Source organism: Homarus americanus, unplaced genomic scaffold, assembly GCF_018991925.1.
Source record: "Homarus americanus isolate GMGI-L3 unplaced genomic scaffold, GMGI_Hamer_2.0 scaffold25013, whole genome shotgun sequence".
Taxonomy (NCBI): Eukaryota; Metazoa; Arthropoda; class Malacostraca; order Decapoda; family Nephropidae; genus Homarus; species Homarus americanus.
The window spans coordinates 4,844,013-4,866,586 of record NW_024722158.1 but is presented as its reverse complement, the minus strand read 5'-3'; the positions used below and the strand labels follow the sequence as shown (position 1 = coordinate 4,866,586).

Sequence of the window (22,574 nt, the reverse complement as noted above, 5' to 3'; positions counted from 1 at the left end):
TGTACTAGAGTGCAACATGTATTGGTCTGACATACTAGTTTGTAGCATCATGATGGCCTCTGTCAGGAACATAATTTATATGCTTCTACAGAGTGTGTCAGTAGTTGCAAGTTTCATTATGTGTCTGAGTGGTGACTGTTATGTATGATGTCAAACAACACAGCAGGAAACAAAGTTAAATGCCACTAAACTACACAAGGCTTCACTATAGTGCTACTTATATGGCAAATATAAATCTACAAGTCTTACAAATATTAAAAAAGTTTGTCTTTCAATTTGCATCTCTAGATTAAATATAAATCCTGTTTTAATCACACATGTAAATAAAGCAGAGCTTATAATAGTCACATCATGATACAGAACATTATACAGTACATCAGTCAAAGCTATTACATGTACGTACACAGCAGGGACAGTATTCAACTTTAGACATTTTGGCTTTATATATATATATATATATATATATATATATATATATATATATATATATATATATATATATATATATATATATATATATATATATATATATATATATATATATATATATATATATATATATATATATATATATATATATATATATATATATGCAAGTAAATCACTGTAGGTGCCGTGATCAGGTATATGCTGATAACCACAAGGAAGAAGAAAACCACAAGTTCCCAGCGCTTTCGTAATTCACATCTTCAGGGTGTTTTCTTCTTTATAGCATATATATATATATATATATATATATATATATATATATATATATATATATATATATATATATATATATATATATATATATATATATATATATATATATATATATATATATATATATATATATATACAGGGTATTACAGTATTTCTATGGACTATAAATTCCAATGTCTTTTTCATTTATTGTATGTTCTTGTAAGTCTGTTTGCGCAAAATAGCACCAAGAAAGGGGGAGGGGGGCAATGTCACTTGCTTACATGAAAATATAACCATCTGCCACACAAACACACACACACATGTGAATTGACTATGGAAGAAAAGTGGCCTTCATGGAATCCTTGTTCTATAAGACAATCACTCTTAAACATTATTTTCATTGTTTCTCTCAGGAGAAGTGGACACATGTCTATACTCAAGATTACTGTATTCATTAATTAACCCATTACGTGGTCTATGGTCCATTTGTGCTGTTTTTAGGAACATGAGTTAGCTTAACCCTTTAGGGGGCAAAGAATAACTTAGGTATTTTATTGTGGTGAGTGCCAGACGATTTTATTCTGGTTAACTCCAACTGATTTTATTCAGCTGAGGGAAGCCCCTGCCTGCTGAAAAGTTAAGAATACCCAACCATCACATTCTTTATTCTTTTAACTGAATGCTATTGATTCAAGAAAATTATCCATTACCTGATCTGTCATCCAGTTTTTTGCAATCTTTTCTTTCAATGCCAGTTTTTCTTCCACGTTCAGTGTCACAGTGGGAGACTCGCAAATTATGAGCAAACAATTTCTTTATGACATCTACTACTAACATGAACGACAAATGATGCCATGATTCTGGTCCAAATTTACAACACTGAAGTATGCTGCTGCTGTTACTGCTAGAGGCATGATGACTAAACATTTCAGCCTCACAGCTACAAATTTGTGCCTTTAGTTTACACATGCAGTATGTTGTCTTGAGGGTAAACATATGTAGTCATGTGGCTATACTTGTAGCCTCAAGACTACACATGCTGTCTCATAGCTATGGATCAGATGCCCCTTGGAGGATAATGGCACCTGAAGTTACTGAAACAAGAACTTCCAGTACAGTACACAATTTCACTGAGAGTGTGGGAATTAATTTACTCTTGGTGAGTTTACTTGAGGGGTGGAGATCATACACACACATTCATATCAAGTACCTGTACTGTATACTAATGCAAATATTCAGTTTTTCAAGTAAATAAGTCATATGCCCTATTGTCAATAGTGTTGCAGTATAATGACATTTAGCATGAGCATTACTGTATATGGCAAAATGAAGGTGAAACTGCAGCATGTGATTACAGTATTCAGAAACTGCTCATAGAAACTCTTGGCTATATTTAGTAGAAAATTGCATCCAATATACTCAGGTGCTGCATCTGGTTGATTGAATTGTGTGTGGAGTTGTATGATCTCTTGAACTGAAATTATACTATTATTCCATGAACCTACAACAAAATGTTTTCTCTGTCACTCACTGATGAATACTAGGTATGACTCATCCTAAATATTCATCAGCACATCACTGAGAAATCTACTGCATACTACTACTAATAATAATACATGAAACCTCACTTCCAAGTAGCTGTTGGATACATGCAATGCTTGTTATTGTCTCACTGTAGTCAGGGCCTGAGGGAGGGGCGGATGGCCAGGGGTGACAAAGAGGTAGAAGACAGAATATCACCTAGTTAAACAGTACATGGAGAACAGCAAGTATAATGAGAGTTGCAGGTGGATGTTTGCCAAGTCTGGGATGCTTTGGTGTTCTTAGATGACACTTATTTATCAACACATAGCAGGAGATAGAACTACAAATCCAAGCGATGAAATTTCAGTCTGTGAATTTATTTCCATAACATACCAGACTTGGTGACAACCAAACGAGGGATAGAGCTTCCTTCAGCTATAGCTAAATCAGGATGTACCGAATGTGAAGACGAGAGTAACTATTTTAAAACTTCTCCATCCCAAGTTTTAAAAGACACTAGATATATAAATATACCATTACATATTCTAATTACTCCTTACACTGTAGCTTTTGTAGGTCTTGTCATTTATATGTCTTATTTAACCCTCTTTCTATTTTTAACAAACTATAATAACACTGTCCTAAATACTCTCTCTCTCTCTCTCTCTCTCTCTCAGAGCTATCTATAAATCTTGCTATGGTAGATAATAAAAAGCTACTACAGTACTTGACTCTCGGTGTCTTTGTTGTCGGGGTGTTTGGCTTGTGAAGGGTAGAAAACAGTTGTGAGCACTTTCAGGATCCCAGCTCTGTACATTTTAACATTTCAAAGTTTTTAGTCTTGGTATACTTTATAATTGTTTTTATTTTTGTTTAATTCTGTAACTTCAAGTATCTTCCATTCCCATACCTTTTCTTCATCTTTCGTTCCTTAACGTCTGTATATTCCATCGTCTTCCATTCAATAACTTCTTCCATCACCTTTCACTTCATAACTTTTTCTTAAGGTCTTATCTCCAGCACCTTGAACCACCTCCAGGTCTTATTTCCAGCACCTTGAACCACCTCCAGGTCTTATCTCCAGCACCTTGAACCACCTCCGGGTCTTATCTCCAGCACCTTGAACCACCTCCGGGTCTTATTTCCAGCACCTTGAACCACCTTCGGGTCTTATCTCCAGCACCTTGAACCACCTCCAGGTCTTATCTCCAGCACCTTGAACCACCTCCAGGTCTTATCTCCAGCACCTTGAACCACCTCCGGGTCTTATTTCCAGCACCTTGAACCACCTTCGGGTCTTATCTCCAGCACCTTGAACCACCTCCAGGTCTTATCTCCAGCACCTTCAAGGAACTTTCTCACTGTCTTCTGTTGCCTCACTATCTTCTATCACTTTCACTTCCATACTCACTATCCACTAACAACCTCCTCACCATCGCTACCATTTTTCACACCATCCTCCTTTCCCTCATTTATTGTTGTCTTTCTGACCTGTCTTTCCCTTCTTCCTTTATCCTTACTTGCTAATGCGATCTTCACCATCTCAAATACCTCCTAGCACCATCTTTACAAATACTCCACTACTGTACAATCTTCACCATCTTCATCTTCACCATCATCTTCAGAATCTTCGAACACCATCTTTGCCATCAGCTCGTCCTCCCTGGCCCAATCTTCATGTTAAGGGTCTCTCCGCAAATTCAGCCTCTTGGAAGGAGGTTTCAGTTGGTTCCCTGTGACTGCTGGAAGAGTCAAGTCATCATTAGTGTTGTTGTAGAGATATTTTAAGGTTCAGTCCTAATAATTACGGTAACTTTGGCCAGTTTGTGTCTTCCCTGGATGACTCTTAAGTATTCTGTGCTGTATCTCTCATATACAGTAGAGTAGGGATTAATAACTGATAGTTTTACACAACTGGCCTGTTCTTTGCAATTTTTTAAACACGCTGCAAGAATTAATAACGCGTGATATAATGGGGTTATAATTAACTTTTTAAAACTACACTGTATAGTACAGGTATTTACCGGTAATATTAAAAGAATCAATGACCCATGCCACTAATATCTGTCTTTCAAAGCATTTTCTAAAATGCAATGCAAAATCAATAACCTGTGAAATTACATCTTCTTTCAGTGACTCTAGGTGTAAACTAATGATTCCTTTAGAATCTGATCCAGGATACAGTATTACTGTATATCACAGGATGATTCTCAGTTTTCCCGGTACAATATTTTGGAAAAAATAAGATATCGTACAGATCATTAAAGTCTAGATATTCTAATAGTGTTTGTCAATACTGTTTCTGAAAATATGTTGTGAGTACCAGTAATCCATATACTGTAATTATTATCATTATTTTGTCATGCTATTCTAGATTTGCTTGTACAGTACAGTACAGTAGAATCCCAGTTATCCAGCACCTATGGGGGATGAGATATACTGGATAAAGAGATTTTCTGGTAAGTTGAACGTCACTCTTAGGATCTCTCAATAAATCCTGCAATGCACAGTGCTACAGGTTGACCTTTTTTCACTTGTCTATGAAGTTATAATGGTAGTGCTTTCACCATACTCTTCAGCCGCTTAGGCGGTCACGTCCATGTTACTCACTGTTGGCAAGTACTGGGCATGCACCGGCTCCTGAATGTACCTGAACCTGCTCCAGTGTTGGTCAAGTCTGGTGATGTGCTATATTCTTGGCACAAATTGGTAGCAATTGTAAGGAGAAAGAATATAAGAATGAACCTGGCATTCGTAAGGTTGCTACAGTAGAAATGTTCTGCGAATTATGATTCATCTTTTTCATTTCTCTGATAAAATCTTCTTATCCAAGGTGCTTATAGCCCTTTCAGTAGCACAAGATGTTACACTAACTCCAATTGCAGTACTGTCTTCATATCATTGTGTTGTGGGATATTTCTGGAAACTTGTTTGGTTTAGTTATCTTTTCCTCCTATTTTATATGGAACAGAAATAAGATTGAAAAGAGGTTCACCTAATCATTCCACATCACTCATTAAAGGGTAAGACATCACAACATTGCATCAACAAGGAGTAACTATGCCCTGCACAACATAATTTTCCATCTTCCAAAGATCGACAAATGTGCGTGTACCTCGCAGGTCAGCAATCTACCCTAAGTGGGGCATGAAACTACCTGCTCTAACATGGAGGTGTAAAAGTGAACAGGCATTGGTGGCCTGTGTTAGAGCAGACAGTTTCATGCCCCACTTGGAGTAGACCACCTACCCAGGGTACACATACAGTTTTCCATATCAATTACTTAAGTCATAACTGGTTTATTTAATTCATGCTAAAGAATGATTTATGTTTTGTCAAGAAATAATTAAACTGAGTGCTGTTTTAGGTTTGGCATAGATACTAAACTACAAAGTCACTTAAAGGTTCGACAAAGGTAATCCAGGGTTTAATGTGTTGTAATAATCACTTTGCCTGTGGGTGCAAAGAAAAGTATTGATACTAATAAGTCCACCTTCTACACTGCTTGCTGCACTTGAGGCAAATTACATCAGACATAATCATTCTCTAGTGCTTTAATGCGTTCAACCTCACATTCTTTTGTCGAAGATGTTGATAAATTTTTCCAAGAAATATCGGCATGCTGGAGAGATTATCACACTGAGAAAAAGCTTCGGTCCAAGAGATCTTAATCTGGTTTGGTTAGGAAATTTCCAACCTGAAGTACTGCACTGTTGGTTTTACATTTGGAGCCGAAACATCCTTCTTGTAACTGAAAGATTGTTTCATGCACTATCACCACGGCTAATGTTGACATACTCCTAATACTATCACGAAAATGAACAGAAATACGAGAGATCTTTGGGCAAGCATATTGTAGTGCAACAGAGGATGCCAGTTGAGCGGCATCTTAATATATTCCAAGTGGTCTGAGCTTCATACTCGACAAAAGCTGAGTGTTTATCTTTACAGTTGTGTTACAAAACTAATGATAACTGATAAAAATAGCATAGGAATGTTAATTGAGTCATAATGCTACACCTTAGGAAGAATCATCTGTTAGTTCATGCTGCTCAGAAAATTACTCACAAAAATTCACACATCATTTTTAAAATTTGTGTGTAGAAAGTTCAAACCCTTAGCAAATTGTTTTTGTTAGTGTACAGTATATAATTTTATTGTTTTGACATTAAACCTCACACCACTTGAAAATTCTAAAAGGCGTTGGACTTTTTTTTCTCAATATTTTAGACACTGGAGTTGATTCCACAAGACACTGTTCTTGTATGAGTCACAACAACCTTATTATAATATGATCAAACACTATAATCTATCACTCGGATTATAGCATATGGTGCACAGAGGGTTAATTGCCACCATCAGACAATGTTTTGACACATCACTCATAATACTTATTGCATTAACAACATGTTCCCAGATTTTTTTAACAAACAGAAGACACATTGATATGCTTCACTACACACTGTCACTGAATATACTTAAGCAATGTGACAATGAACCATAACCTAACTTCATATTTCCCCAGTATATATTTATAGGTACAGTACAATATGTGGAAAGGAAAGAAGTTTTAGACTAGAGTTTCTTAAGGTATGATGGACATAGTGAGAGATGGGAGGGAAAAAATGGATAAACAGTTAATATTTCAAGAGTAGATTATATGATAGAGGCTAAGACTAAGAGGGAGGTTGTGTTGAGTATGATGAGAAAACTTGGTGGGCAGTGGTCAATTGTGTTGGATGGGCTGCTGACAAGTGGTGATTGGCTGCGTGAAATGACAGAGGTATGCGTGTTTTAGAATGAGGCCAACCTTCACCAGTGCAGCAAAAAGCTTCAATGAGTGGAGTGAGAGTGAGTGAGTGGAGTAAGTGAAAGAGTGAGTAAGTGTATGTATATATGTACTTTGGATGAATGAGTCTCTTCAGAATACTTATAAGAATCTGCAGCTTGCATCTTAAGATTTGTGACAGATAAGAAATGAAAAGTTGTGACTGAGGAAGAGGAGAAGACACTACCAATTATATATATATATATATATATATATATATATATATATATATATATATATATATATATATATATATATATATATATATATATATATATATATATATATATATATATATATATATATATATATATATACCGGGTATATATATATATACAGGGTATATACATATTTATTTTACAGGGTATATTGAGGGATTACATTTAAAATTTGAGGCAGATGGTGTCAACAGGTTTCCTCGGAGTTAAAAAACTCAAAACCAAAAACATTGTCTGATCAGCACAAACATACCCATTCAACTGTTCTTTTCAGTATAGCATCCTGAGTGTAGAATGAAAACCAATCTCCAGCGCATCCTTCATGCATATTCACAAATAAATGTTTAAGTTTTGTGACGATTTAAAAATTGAGAAGTGATGAAGAAGGTCAAGTCAGTATCAGGGAGCCATGAGCCCTGAACCTTGCCTTCAGGAGCATGCATGGGTGATGTGGTTTATGAAGAGTTTAATAAATGTTGGTGCTAGAGGGAAGACATTATTAGACTGCACACTTACTGTAGAAACTTGGCACCAATATCACTTCTAATTAATGTGTCTCGTATGAGGTGCATTCTAGGGGCTGTAACAAAAATTTTGTTAATTTATATCATGTTCGTAAGGACGAGTTATTGAGTTAATGCATATCGAGGTTATAATAAAGTAAACGTTTCTATAGGAGTAATATGCAGTACGATTAATACTTTTAAAAGCTAGATAGAGAGCGTAAAATATTTACGTAAACCAGAGCCGATACATCATATACTGTACAGGGGGTATATACTGTACTGCACCTGATAATCACTAGAATCGAGAAACTAGTGAAGGTTCATGTTTGGCTGCACGACACGGAGAAATCCATAAATTGTGGTTAGAAATATCAAGTGACAACTGTGAGGCAAAACCTTCACCCTGACACATGAGGTTGCCTTCACTTAATACTACAGATATACTGTATTTGTCACTATTATTCTTGTTCATGTTGGCTATGCATGAAAAAGTGACATTTTCTGATTTTACTTGGGGATATTTAGCTTGCTGAAACTGTTAAAGCACTGTAGTCCATGTGAAAGTGAGAAATAATAAAAAATGTAGCAATTGAAATTTTCATCAAAATACTGTACAGTACTGTATACCAAAAGTTATCTTCACAATATTAATCTCCTAAGAGTTTTACATTTTGTACTGTCAAATTTGAGAATTCTTATTGTTGATGGGAAGTAAACAGCACTAGAGAGACCCAGTGATAAAATATGTACTGTATATACTGAATCTCAAATATTTGTTCAAGCAGTGCATGTAAGTGGTGGCTCTATTTTTATTATATTTTATCATTTCCACCACTTATTAGCTTACTAACCATGTCAGTGTTAGTACAGGAGGAAACTGGACTACCTATAGAAAACCTGCGATGTTTGGTGGGGTTAAAAAGGATAACAACCTTCTCACATCTGACCCAGGACACAGTAGTGAGAGGCACACACATTACTGGTTATGTTATGTATTTTGGAAATCATAAGAAAATTTACAAGTACAGTGTACAGTATTAAGGGTTGTACCTACTGAACTTATTAATCTTTTAAGGTAATAAAATAATATACAGTACCGTGTAAATGGCTGACGAGTCATAACTTGTAATTTTAGTTCTTTGAGACAACTAAATAGACTACTTTTCAGTCCTGTAATACTAATACAGTAGCACTGTACTACAGCACTAGTACATGTAACAGGAGTAAAGAGCCATATTTCAATTACTTAGAAGGGAATAATATCTTGATTCATTTTGTATTTGTTAGTACTGAACTGTAATGCTATGTATAATAGCAGTCTCAAAGAACTACAGTAATGTACTTGTTTTTTTTAACACATATACGGTACCATATTGGCATTGCCGGTTGAATTGTGCATTTTTTTTTTTTTTTTTAAATATTTCATGAAGGGGAGGGCGGGAGGGAGGGCAACTACATGAATTTGAGTCTTCGTATAATACTACCAGAATGTATTGTGGCCAGTGTGCTTTATTTATGTCAGGAATTTTCTCATTTACTATGTTTACTAGCAAATATTCTTGTAATAAAAAAAAACTGATGAACATTCAACTAAATATTAAACTGCCCATTTTCTACTGATATAGGTCAATTGAAGCGAGTTGATATTCAATTGAATCCCTTTATCACACATTACGACAACTACGGTATATTATTCGTGGAGGGTTACCGTTTCCTGTGTATGATGCTTCGGTAGTTCAATGTCCAAAATTTATGAACCCATCTTGAAAAGTTTCCAGGATTAGAAATGTACCACAAACAGGACCACTATTTAAGTATTTCTAACATGACACAAAAGAAACTTAACAGTCCAAGGGTAATTTTGGTTAGATAACTGTTTGGTTGGTGTGCGTCATTTGAAAAGTAAACATTTTGGTGGTCCTGTTCACAATAGCTTTCCAACAATGCACATTTTGCCTCTCTATCCGATTGAAATTAATCTCATATATTTGGTTATTTAGTCGTCCATATAATGGTTATAAACTTCTAAGTTGTAGATTAACTTTTAAACGAGGAATTCACGAGTAAATGCTGCTGAGGAGAGACTTACTCGGGAGGATATGTTGCTGCTGCAAATTGCTGTTGCATTGCAAGATTGTGGTTGTTAATCACACTGCACAACCATGCTAGGTTAACAAGGAGTCATATAGCCAGAGAGAGAGTTTCATACCCATTCATTAGTGCTGTGAGCATACAACACAGTAAAGAAATAGTATGTAGTACAGTACTTGCCAATAAACAGCTCTTTTGATATTCCTTCAGGTAAAGTTAGGTTAGGTTAGCTTGGTCAAACTAAATGAGGTTTAGTTGGTTATGTAAAGTTAGGCAAAGTTTAAGTTGGTCAAACTACATTAAGTACGTTTAGTTACATTAGGTCAAACTAGATTAGGTTGGTCAAACTACACAGTGTCTTATAGGTTGTACACCAAAGGAAAATTAGTGTTGTCTTTTTTTTCTTTTTCAGGTGAAGGACTCATAATCAATTAAATAGGCACCAAGGTTCCAGAACTCACACACCTCAATTTCTTCCTCTGAGGTCACCTACAATACATGGTTCTCAGATGATCTTGACAGACAACAGATATTAGGTGACCCCAGAGATAGAAATCGAGAGCTGTGAAGTCCAGAGACCTTGGTGCCCATTCAATTGGTCCTTTTCTCTCAATCTTTATTGATTTGTTATAATTCCCTCAAATGAAATAAAAAAAAGTGAGAAAAACATTAATTTTCCTTTGGTGTGAGACCTATGAAACACCCTGTACACTGGATAAGTTCACTGGCACTAAGTAAATTTCATAAAATTAGATTAGTTGAGTTACTGTACAGTACTTTGGTTAAGTTGAAATATTTTTGCTTTGATCTTAAAAAGTAAGACAAGTGTTTAACATAACTGGAAGTTGTTGAGAATATGATACATATTATTTGGTGTATGGTCAGCTCACAACGCTAGAGGGCTTTGAGAATATTACCATCACAGTGGTAAATAAATTGTGAAGTTGTGTTAATCTTAAGAGTGCAAACAGGCAAAAGTTAAGCGAGAATTGCCATCACAGGTTACGTGAGCAGAGATACAATTACCTGGGTATCGGCACACGATATAACGTTGGTCCATAGCTGAAATGGATAACACTCTTATCTTCTGACTGTAAATGTATTTACCTTAAAAAAAAAATCATTTTCTAGTTTGGTGGTGGCTATCGGGTATATAACTGCAGCCTATTAAACTTTCTGTCAATTACTTCTATAAGGAACATGGATCATATCTCCCAATATCCATTTTACTGTTCTAATTTAATTGTGAAGTGTTGGTTAATGACAAAAGGTAAGAGTGCAGATAATCACGGTTACTGTATCTGAAATGTTTCCTTTTCGGTGTTTCAGTAAAAGGTGAAGAAAGAAATAGAAATAAATTGATAAGGTTTTCATTATGGTTGACCAGCTTAATAACGGAGAAAAAAATACTCCGTATATATGTTGTTTAAGCTGAAAAGGGTATAAAAAGGAAGGATAAAATGGTTTTGGAAACTCCGCAATTAAATCTCAACTTGATGTACAAATTTTTCCCAAGTTACTGCACAGAAGTAAATTTCATACAAATGGATGTACTGTACAGGGGTAAATCATGGGCATACAAATCATGTCAGTCTATTACTGGGTACTTGTGCCTCTCCAGAAACAACCGACAATAACATATTTTAGTGTTGTCACTCCATAAAGCTGTTCCATTACTTATCATTCCACCACTTATCAACTTACTAGCCATTCGAACAGTTCATTTGTTCTTTGTTATGATCTTTATTGCCCAGTGTTGGTACAGGAGGAAACCAGAGTACGAGGAGAAAATCTGCGATGTTTGGACCCTGACTTGAACCCGTGGCACAGTGTGAAAGATACGCACATTAACACCGTACCACCAACACCTCTATTACCATAACCAAACTCATTTATTTAGGGTTTAGAGAACATATTTAGCATTGAACAACAAAATTAACAATCCCCAAAAAGATAACTTAGGGATATAAAAATAGAGGGAGATGTGTGGACATGGTAAAGGTTATTTTTAGAATGTCAGGAAGGTAGTCATTACACAGTACTGTATTGTTATCCTGCCAAGGCTCACTGAGAAATAGAGACAGATGAATACATGTACTGAGCTGAATAAAAAATAAGAGAAAGGTGGATATAGAAAAACAGAAATAGTAAGGAGAAGGAGGCAGCATGAAAATATAGAGATAGGTAGAGGGTGAGAGAGTGTGAAGAGGAGGAAATCAGGGAGATAATAAGTTGAAAGACATTGAGAGAAGACAATGGAGAGAGAAAGGGAAAATAGCCATGGTGCAGTAGTACAGTATGCTTAGAGAGATAAATACAGTAGAGTATACTACACTGGTAAAGTGTAGCAAAAGTGTCCATTGCTGAAACCTTCTTCTTCCTTTAGCTTTTCCCAGACATTAGGGGTCTTTAGCCTCCTTCACACCCAGGAAATTTCTACCACAAAACGCCTAAAGTTGAAACATTTTACGACACATCACAAACTGAAACATTATATCATAACCAATAGGTACAGATATGCCAGGACACAAGGAAGACCCAGGGTTTATACTAAAGGTTGAGAGACAGTTTGATGAAGTTGGGGATGTAGAAGGCCGTGGATTACCCGGTGTCAAAAACAAACGGGACAAACGAGTGTATCTGACGAGTGATATAATTTAGTTATGTTGAGTGATTTATATGAAGGTCAAGTTGATCATATTTCTTCTTTCAAATAAATGTTGTGTTCGAAGAGCAATTTGAACTAATCCAAACTTTAGGTGAATTGATAAGTTTGGCTGTTGACCATTCTGATTCATTGAAAACTTATTAGAATGTTTGGAAGCTTAACACAAATATTTCCAATAGTTTTAATGTTTTACCAAGGAAGATATTGTGAATTAGGTAATTTTTGTTTCATGTCTGAAAACTGTACAAGGAGTGGAGAATGGAGATGGTCACACAAGTTATGTATAGTATAGTTTGTTAACATTGACAGTTTGAGTTTTCTGATAAAGGAAGATCTCGCCATAAGAGACTATAATAAGCATGCACTGTAAGACTGGGCTCTCCTGGAAGGGGATGTTCTGATTTGACATAAATTCAGACATTAGGTCTGAAGGCATAGAGGAAGACTTAAAGTGAGTTGTTCATTGAGCTGACAAACCTGGTGGGACAGTGAGAATGTTTCCGACCTATAGTATGAAAATACATTATTAGAAGACACTGAAAGAGAAAGAAAAGTGAGACACAGTGCACACTGGCTGAACACCACACATGGAAAATACACTCGTGCACATGGTGCGGTTATGTACAACAGTCAACAAACTGTGCATTGGAAAACATGGAAGTTTTCAACAAATTCATCAAATATGTTCATGAAAGGACAAATATGTCAAGAGGGTAAAATGAACATCACTTGAGAGTAAATATTATATACAAGTACTGTATATATAAAAGACTTGTCATGCTGAAGTAGTAGGCGAGGACACTGCCAAGTACCAAGGGGTAGAGAGAGGTATATTTGTAATATCAGTCATACTAAAAATTTGTCCAACACAGAGTTTTGTCAACTAGATTTGCAAAGCTAAAGCATCACTTATCATGCACAACATAGCCATGTCATATACCAGAGAAGTCAGTCGGGATATTTATAACAGTCAGTCTATAGTTAAAAGAATACCTGTAGCAAAATTTTCATTGTCAATCAAGAGTAAGAATGCAGTACACGAAATTAATGAATGTCAAGGTACAGCATGGTAAAAAGACAAGCAAAATATATTCATGAAAGTGTAGAGTAAGAAGACAAGTGTATGTATAGTAGCTAAAACAACTATCTGTGCATACTTTGTGGGAAACAATATGAGAACATGGACCATAAATTTTGGTATAGGGGGCTGTCACTAGTAACACGTAAAATTTCGGAGCATATCGACCCCCACCTGCATAGATAGTTGTTTTAGCTACTGTACACTCTACTAGTGGTGTGAGCTGACAACACAACACCCACTGATGAACTCTAATGGACTGTTTAAACTGGACCCCTTCTTTTTACTTTTATCCTCTTCACCACTGATCGGCTCATTAGCCGCTTGGGCGATCGGTCACGTTTCTGATTACTTTTCCTTTTCTTTTATCCTCTTCACCAAAAGATCAGCTCGTTAGCCGCTTGGAGGATCGGTCACGTCTCTGTTACGCACTGTTGGCAAGTGCTGGGCTCCTGAATGTACCTGAACCCGCTCCAGTGTTGGTCAAGTCTTGTCTTGAAAGAGCTCACACTCGGTGCCGTCACAACACTTTCTGGCAGATAGTTCCAAGAGTTCACAACCCTCACTCCGAAAAAGTTTGCCCTCACAGTTTTCTGGATTTGCGGTTTCTTCAATCTTGAGCTGTGAACCCTTGTGGGGCGAGCATCTGCCAGCTCCAAGTAAGGACACTCGGCTGAGTAGTACCCCTTGAGATGCTTATACACCTCAATTAGGTCTCCCCTTGCCCGTCTGTAGTATAAGCTAGGCAAGTTCAGGCGCTCCAATCTCTCAGGGTAGCTGAGGTGCCGAAGTGCAGGCACCAGTCTGGTGGCCCTCCTTTGAACATTTTCAACCAACTGACAGTCCCTAGCATATCTCGGGGACCAGACGGGGTGACAGTACTCCAGATGGGGAAGCATTTCACTCTTGAAGATCGTTACAAGGGACAGACCGTCTAGATATCTGAACGACCTTCTTATAAGACCCAATAATTTATTTGCCTCGTTTACCTTCTTCTCGCAATGGCCCGAGAACTTCAACTCATTGTCAACATACACACCTCGGTCCTTTTCACATTCAGTCTCAAATAGTGCAGTTTCTTCATCCCGTTGGGACATATGATACGCCTCCTTACTGTTGGTACACCCCAGGTGCATCCTCTTACACTTCTTGACATTGAATCTCAGCAGCCATTTCTTCGACCATTCTTGGAGCCCACAGAGGTCCTTCTGCAGCTCTTCAGAGTCCGCTTGGTTCTTGATTTCCCGAAGTCACTTGGCATCATCGGCAAGCATTTGTATGGAGGAGTGTACAACGTCACGCATGTCATTTATGAAACAAACAAACAACAGCGGGCCAATACACTGCCCTGTGGTACTTCATGTACTAGTACAGTATTGTACTTCCTCTGAGCACAGAACACTCAATACAAAATTTCAGGTTCAACTGTTACTAACAATGTGACAACAAGAATTGTATTGTATTCAGTTCACACCAATGAGGAACTTGAAATAACTCTCAACAGTTAGAGGTAACATGGGAAACAAGCTGTGGATTTATCCCCAGTTGAAAATGGGAGACCAACCATGAGCCGCAGGATAGGGGAAAGATGCACGAGTAAGGAATTAAGTGTTTAGCTACCAGCAGGATTAAAAACTCAACAAGGGTGCATATTTCAAGCAAGGTTTGATAAGATGTGGCACACATTGATGCAGTTTGCAATAGTAAACTTGTTTTAATCTTCCAATCATGAGAAAGTTTCCAATCCAATACGATAACTAATCTGTGGTCAAGGTAAAAGATTGTCATGCAGAAACACCGACATAATTCAACCCACCAGCAACTTCATCAAGAAGAATAGGATTCTAAAGACTGAGAACTGTTTCTGCCTTTATTAATAGAATGATGGGAAAAGGGCTGAGGATATGAAGGTAAACCATATTGAGGAATTTGAATTTCCAGTGATATTAGTTCACAGCACAAAATATAAATAACATCCTCTTCAAGAATAATATAAGATGGTGCATTTCCATCCATCTGTAATCTTGAAAATAAATAAGAGATGATAGTAATGATATTCAAGATACAAATGAGACAAAATTTAAAAGATATTGTGCTGTGTTCTGAATATACACCATTAAGTAGTTTTCATAATCTGGGTCAGTTGCTGCATTTGTAACATGCATAAGCTTAGGTTGGGTAGCTGAGAGGAGGGAAAGGATCACCTTGCTGGTCTAGGCAGGGGCGGCGTCCTCTCCAGGGGGGGCAGCGTGGTACGGCGGGTGGGGTGGACTTGCGGAAGAGACGCGGGCGCCAGCAGTAGTTTGGGACCCAACATGGAGTGCGAAGTAAGCTGTCCGCGTTTGAACCCGCTCAGAACGCCTCCACCGTTTCCTCCTCCATGCCCGCTAAACCACAACACCACCGTTACCAAAACACCACCACAACAACAACAACAACAACGCCAGCCCAGTTTTTGTGCTGGTTGCGTATGACTAGAGCAGCCTAGCTACACTTTTGCTCTGCCTCACAAGCAGTTACAAACAACTATTTGATGGAAAGCTGCATGACGCAGTTGGTTATAACGTATGTGCGTCTCATTATCAATATGTTTTGAAAATCACAGTGAAATACTTAATTAAATTACTGATTATCACTGTGCATAGTTATATTTAAGGTATATATGCCATATAAGATTTTGATAGAATATATGAAACTATTTCTATCAACCATAGTGTTGCCATTTTATATGTATGATTGATAGTTATATTCTATCAACCATATTGTTGCCATTTAATATGTATGACTGATAGTTATATTCTATCAACCATAGTGTTGCCATTTAATATGTATGATTGATAGTTATATCTCTTTTCATGCATGCTAAACAAAATTTGATTCATAATCTGCATTAAAATATTCAATAGTGATTCATGCTGAGTGTGAAACGAGCTAAGTTTACAGCAAAATATGTAATGTTTATTTTAAAAAATGGCATTGAATTATATTAGAAATTCATTTCCTAATCTATCATATTAAAGGCAGGTAGTAGTTGTAATACCAAACCAGGCTATTTATGGTTTTAAATCAAGCAAAGATAATTTGACAAAATACCGTATAATACAGTGGCACTATTGCATTACAGTACAGTACAGCAAAGTCACCATGTCCCATACATGAACAGTTGCACATGATCCCATCTTGTCTACAGATACTGTATCTACTCGTATGTACTGTACTTCGACCAAATTATTCTACAGAAATCTATGTACTGTAATTAAAAAATCAGGTATACTGTAATGTGATATCACAAAACGTCTGTGTTGGAAGTAAATACAACTTCAATGAAAAAAAGAATCGGGGAAAATAGTAATGACACACTCGTTTAAGACCGTGATCTCTCATTTGGGGGAATGGATCACGTAGTAGCCCACCAGGTTGTGTAAGGGCTGGAGTACCTTAGTTAGCTTTTGGTCAGTCTTGAGGAAGGGCAGTTTCTCAAGTGAATGGTGTTAGAGAAACATAATTAGAACAAAACAAATTTCCAAGATGCATATGGCATTATGTCTTGTTTTGAGGTTGGTGGCCATCCGTTCGTGAAACCCTTGTGTACAGTGTACTGTACTGTTGAGAGTTTGATCTTTCACATCACTTCACTGCTGCAAATTTAACCAAATATACTTTAAAGGTTATAAGAATTTTTTTATGGCATCTTAAGTGTAGTAGAATTAAGTCTGACTACACTATATCCAAAGGAAGTTCATGAATTCGAATTGGTTTTGTATTGTTTTGCATAATTATTTTGATTTAAGATTTCATTTTTTGTTCTACATTACTATAGAGCCCCTGACATTTTCACGTACGGATAGTCTCTGCCAGTGATGATCCAAGAGAGTTTGTCTTTATATAAGGATGAACATTCACCAGCAAGATAGTTGCATGAACTTTCTTGTATTAGTTGAGAAATGCACGAGTCCAACACAGATATTTGGTGGCACGAAAAAAATTCCGTCTACATTTGTACTACAGAGTACAGTACTTTGAATGAGAAGGCCTTAATAATGTCTACCCTAAAGCTACTCACCGGGACATGAATGCAAAATAATCTACCAGTGTCAGTTCATTAGTAATTTTCAATGTAAACACTTTTCTGAGGTTCAAGTGTAAGTAACAAGTCGCACTCCATCCCTCCCCCTCAACGTTGTGAATTGGTGGGATGGGTTACGTGCTGGGGCGAGGGGGGGAGAGGACCACCATGGAAGAAGGGACACACGTCCAGGGGCAGTAGTCACCATACCAGTGATCACAAACTATCACAACACCCCCTGCACCTGTATACATTGTGACAATACGAGATACAGCCTATTGTTGTAACTCTTTACCATTGGGTGTTGTGACAGAATACAAGTTCAGAGGCTTATGCTGAAGGATGGAGCAGGCATGCTGAACATTGACTAGAAACACCCATTCATTTGTATCATACAAAGCTTGGCCTTATCCAGCATGCAAATACAGGCAAGCTGGTTGCTGCAAAGCAAACAGTTACTCACTTTGTCCCCTCAATAGCTAGAATCATTGTCATTGTCATAATCATTTTCGTAAGAGAGAAGAGAGAGAGACCTGGAAATTGAAAGAGGATACATAAAGTTTGATGAGACAGAAGGGAGATAAAACAAATAAACAAAATATGGTGTTACAGTGCTGCATGTGCAACCAAATACCCATCAACAATAGTATACAGATTGCAGAATGAGACAGTGCGCGAGCGGTGATAACGGGTAAAGCAAATGGTGCTAAATGACACGGGTGGGGGGGGGGGGAAAGCTTCTAGATTTTTCGTATTGTTTACACAGCTAGGAATCTCTAGTCCAACTGTGGAGTAGATGTGGCCTTTTAAATGGCTGTTAAGCATATCGCATTTGACGAAACACTACAATGCGTCTGAGAAAGAAAGGCTTTATAACATTTTATTCACCTGGGCTAGGATATTTTAGGCATAGCATGATCTGAAAACTCCTTAGTTCTAGTTGAGGCAGGTATGCTTTGTGTCACAGTGGATGGGAAGTTCCTATACTACACATGATCATTCAAACAGAGGAATATGTGGTAGGTGAAAAAGAGAAAAGGTTTAAGTTGATATATAAGACAGGAAGACAGATAAAGAAGAAAAAAATGGACCATGCGCGAGAGAGGGCGTGCTGGCTGGCACTAGGAAGAACAACTACATACTGTACAAGCCATCAGGGAGGGAGAAAGAGGGATCCACAAACCATACCTGTCCTTATTCTTTGGTGACTTAGCCCCCCTTTTCTGGTGTTTTACTCTCTCTTGCCTTTCTTTCGGTGGTGTATGCATGAACCCGTATGCCTATAACTGCAAAATATCAAATAATTTGTTGTCAAGTACGTTTCAGATTTTTTAACTGATATTCATCAGTTGTGTTTGTGGTAGACTAGAACGGTTGTCATTTGTTTTGCGGGTTCCATTAATGATTTGAAGAATGCATACGACACTAGTACAAGTCAGTCTAAGGTGCATATATTTAATCTCATACTAAGCATTTTAAAAGTAACATAAAAAATATATATTTATCTCGCAGACATTGCGCCCAAAGTAGAGGTGAATGATCTAATAGTAGTAAGCAGATTACTGAGAGTTTGTCCTACGGCTGCTACCTTACTATAAGTACGGGCATGCTGATCGGCTCAGCATAGAGAAGCACGGATTGCCTTCCTACTGCTCGGCCAAAGAGACACAGGCAAGTAACCACCACTCAACTGTTACTTGTATCCACAACAGTAACTAATTACCTGTGGCAACAACACCACCCCCAAGAGCCACTACGCTGGTCATACAAATGTTCTGTAAAATAAGTAGAGCCAATTAAAGTAGGCTGCTGGTCAAGGGCCCATACCAACGATCTGTTCAGTGTTATTTGCAGGTCGAGGATTCTACTTTAATTTACTGTGTACAAATATACATAGAAATAGATTCACATGCATATTTATACATGGTTTATATAGTTACAAACTGTGTGTGTGTGTGTGTCTGTAATTATATACATATACAAGTATATATATATATATTCATATACATATATAAGTTGAGGATTAGGATGGGGAATTAAGATTATTTAACACCCAGCAAAACAAATGACTACGCTTGACACACTGCCACCACTTGGTGTGCTGCTCTATGGGGGCATAAGTGTTCATTCAGTACTTTAGGACACGTAATTTGTCGGTAGAGGAACTACTGAGAAGATGTCAAACACTCAGGGTGAAGCTACTCTCTAATGTGAAGATAATATACGTTTTTAGTATGGGAGAATGATATATTAGTATCGCATTTGGTCAATCAGTTATTCCATTGGAATTAGTATATCATGTTTGATTTACTTGATATATTTCAATATCATGAATAACCAAAAATCTGTCAATAATTTATAGACAAGTTCTGTGATTATAATACATGACAAAATCAAAAGTGACAACTGTGAAAGTGTTAAAATAATAAAAACAAACAGCACCACTTGTTATGTTAACATGTGCAACACAATGCAAAATATTGAGCAAATACTCACCCTTTGTCGTCGGGTTCGCCTCTTAGCTTGTTCATTCCCTGGTTGATGGTCTTGCCAATGGACCGTAGGGAATAATTGGAGGCTTCCTTTGATGCCTTGGCCGAACTAACCTCCTGTGGCTGGTCACCCTCGGCATCTGGCTTCCTCATTCCAGCGTAGGTAAGGAGGAGGTAGAGTACGGACACCAGAAAGCATCCCCAAGGTATGATGATGGCGTAGATCAGGTCTTTCTTGATGCCTTCGATGTCAACACCAGTGAGGACCAGCAGGGGCTGTTCTTTGGAGTAGTAACAGGGGAAAGTTCTCCCTGGTGTGCTGTAGTTCTTGTTGAAGAGAGTGCAGTTGATGGAGGGAGGATAACCACATCCTTTGATGTTGGGGTATAGTTTAGCATCGATTATGTCCCATTCCATTGTGTCTATTCGGTCGACATCTGTGTAATTGACATTGGTAAACTCGCCAGTGAGGTCTTTTTTGTAATTGACAAATATGTGTGAACACTGGAAGACGTCCTTGGTGCAGCCCTCCCGACATGAAGACCAAGAACAATTACTTACGCCAAAAAGAAACTCGGACTCCCTGGTGACACACACTCTGGGCTCCGGGTCAAAGTCAGCAAAGATAGTGGAGAAGGCCGGGTCTATAATAAATGGTACAAGGAATAAAAATGCGAAAGAGCTGAAACATGCGACAAGAGTGAAGAAAGCAGTGAGGTAGAAACGAAGGCAGTTCTTGCAAAAATTCTTCTTCGGTGGGGGTTCCAACCCCACCGTATCTGTGGTTGGGGAATCAATGGTTGCGGTTTTTTAAGACCTCAAATGTCACAAATGTATGGGGCTTGTCAGACCCCACTTTCAGGATGTTGTAGTCCCGGAAGGTATCAGCCAAAGGCACCAAATATTTCTGCCATATACTGCCATGTACAGCTATGTGGGGTGTGTGGCATGTGAGCCACAGTGTGTCTTGATGTGTGTGGCAGTGCTGGAGGGAGTGAGCAGCCGCAGCCAGGTTTAGGGCAACCCTCATACCCGGCTCCTAGGGCACCCTCACGCTCCCATCACCACCGTCAGCCGGCACCTGCTGGGGAGCAAAACATTGGTTCAGTACTGTGTGTATACATGAGGATAAGGACAGTGCACAACTAACATCACTACAATCACCTGTTAACAAAATGTACAACTTGTCAACACAATTTAGATAAAGTACGTACAATCATTGATGACATGGTGATGACAGTAGCCATAGCAGTCAAAGGCAAATATCACTTGCGTACATTAAATAAAAAGGGCTGGATATTTTTTCATTTATGGATTATATTAGATCATTGTTTTTCCTTGTTTGGGTATCTGCATCCACTTTCTATTGGCTAACAATGTTCATTTAAAAAAGTCATGAATTACTGCACGTTTCAGCTAGGTTTATACTTAGATGGCTGTGTCGACATTTTTGATCGGTGAGTGAAGGTTCATATTTGAAGTGACCTATCTTCTAATCAAACTAGCTTTTGACTCAATTTCCATGCAGAAAACCCATTACATATAAGCCATTGTCTGAAGTCATCAATCTTGTTATCTCTAATCAAAGAATATTTTTAAAAATGTCCCTTAAACATCACTCATGCAAAATTACAAGTACCTGCACAATAATTATCCTGGGTTTGGTCCAGAATTAACTGCGGTAACATTAACGATGACATAGTTGTGCTTAGGCCCTATTGCTATACTGTACTGTATCTTGGTGAAACACAATGTTCTCTCAACCAGATAAAGTAAGGCTGGTTATTCATGCCCCTCACTTTCATTCAAGCAAATGTTTGCTTCTGAAGTAGGTCATGTTCTGAGCTACAACACAATCCAAGGGGCCTTTTGTCTTGACCTCATTAACAATAAACAGTGGTTATGGATCTCGTCTGAAATCTTATTGTGGTAACTTCACCTAAGTTTAGTTTTGATATACAATACTGTACAGTACAGTATTTTCATACCAAGATAAACATATTGCTTTAAGATGTCATGTATATTTTATCTCTAAAACAGACAATAAACAAAATCATAGTGATTCAATAAAGTACCAGTACCATCAATGACTAAGCTACCTAGTTTTATTATTTTGAGTGCTTTGCTTGAATTTTTTACTGTGTAGATGAAATATTTTGATGTTGACAAGTTTGACCATGAGCTTTAGTATATACAGAACCACTATTCTCTCTCTCTCTCTCTCTCTCTCTCTCTCTCTCTCACAGGAGTGACGTAAAGCCGTAGCTGTTGTAAATCATCTTGAGCGTCACAGGCTGTCCCCCGGCTATCAATAATACAGGATTCCCTGACTGACTATTGGCTCTTCACATCAATAAAGGTACAGTCACTATATTGCTTACAGTCATAATATTTGGTTCAGGGATTTAGTATACTGCCA

General features: G+C 37.6%; 1 protein-coding gene across 1 annotated transcript; it reads right to left on the bottom strand.

Moving 5' to 3' along the window:
- Nucleotides 1-770: 770 nt before the first annotated feature.
- Nucleotides 771-20,965, bottom strand: LOC121862016 (protein tipE-like; the record flags this gene model as incomplete). The annotated part of the gene is made up of 3 exons (XM_042359946.1): nt 771-3,950; nt 10,878-10,913; nt 20,160-20,965. Coding segments are annotated over 3 exons (909 nt in total), but the record flags the coding sequence as incomplete, so codon positions are not given.
- Between the last annotated feature and the right edge of the window lie 1,609 nt (nt 20,966-22,574).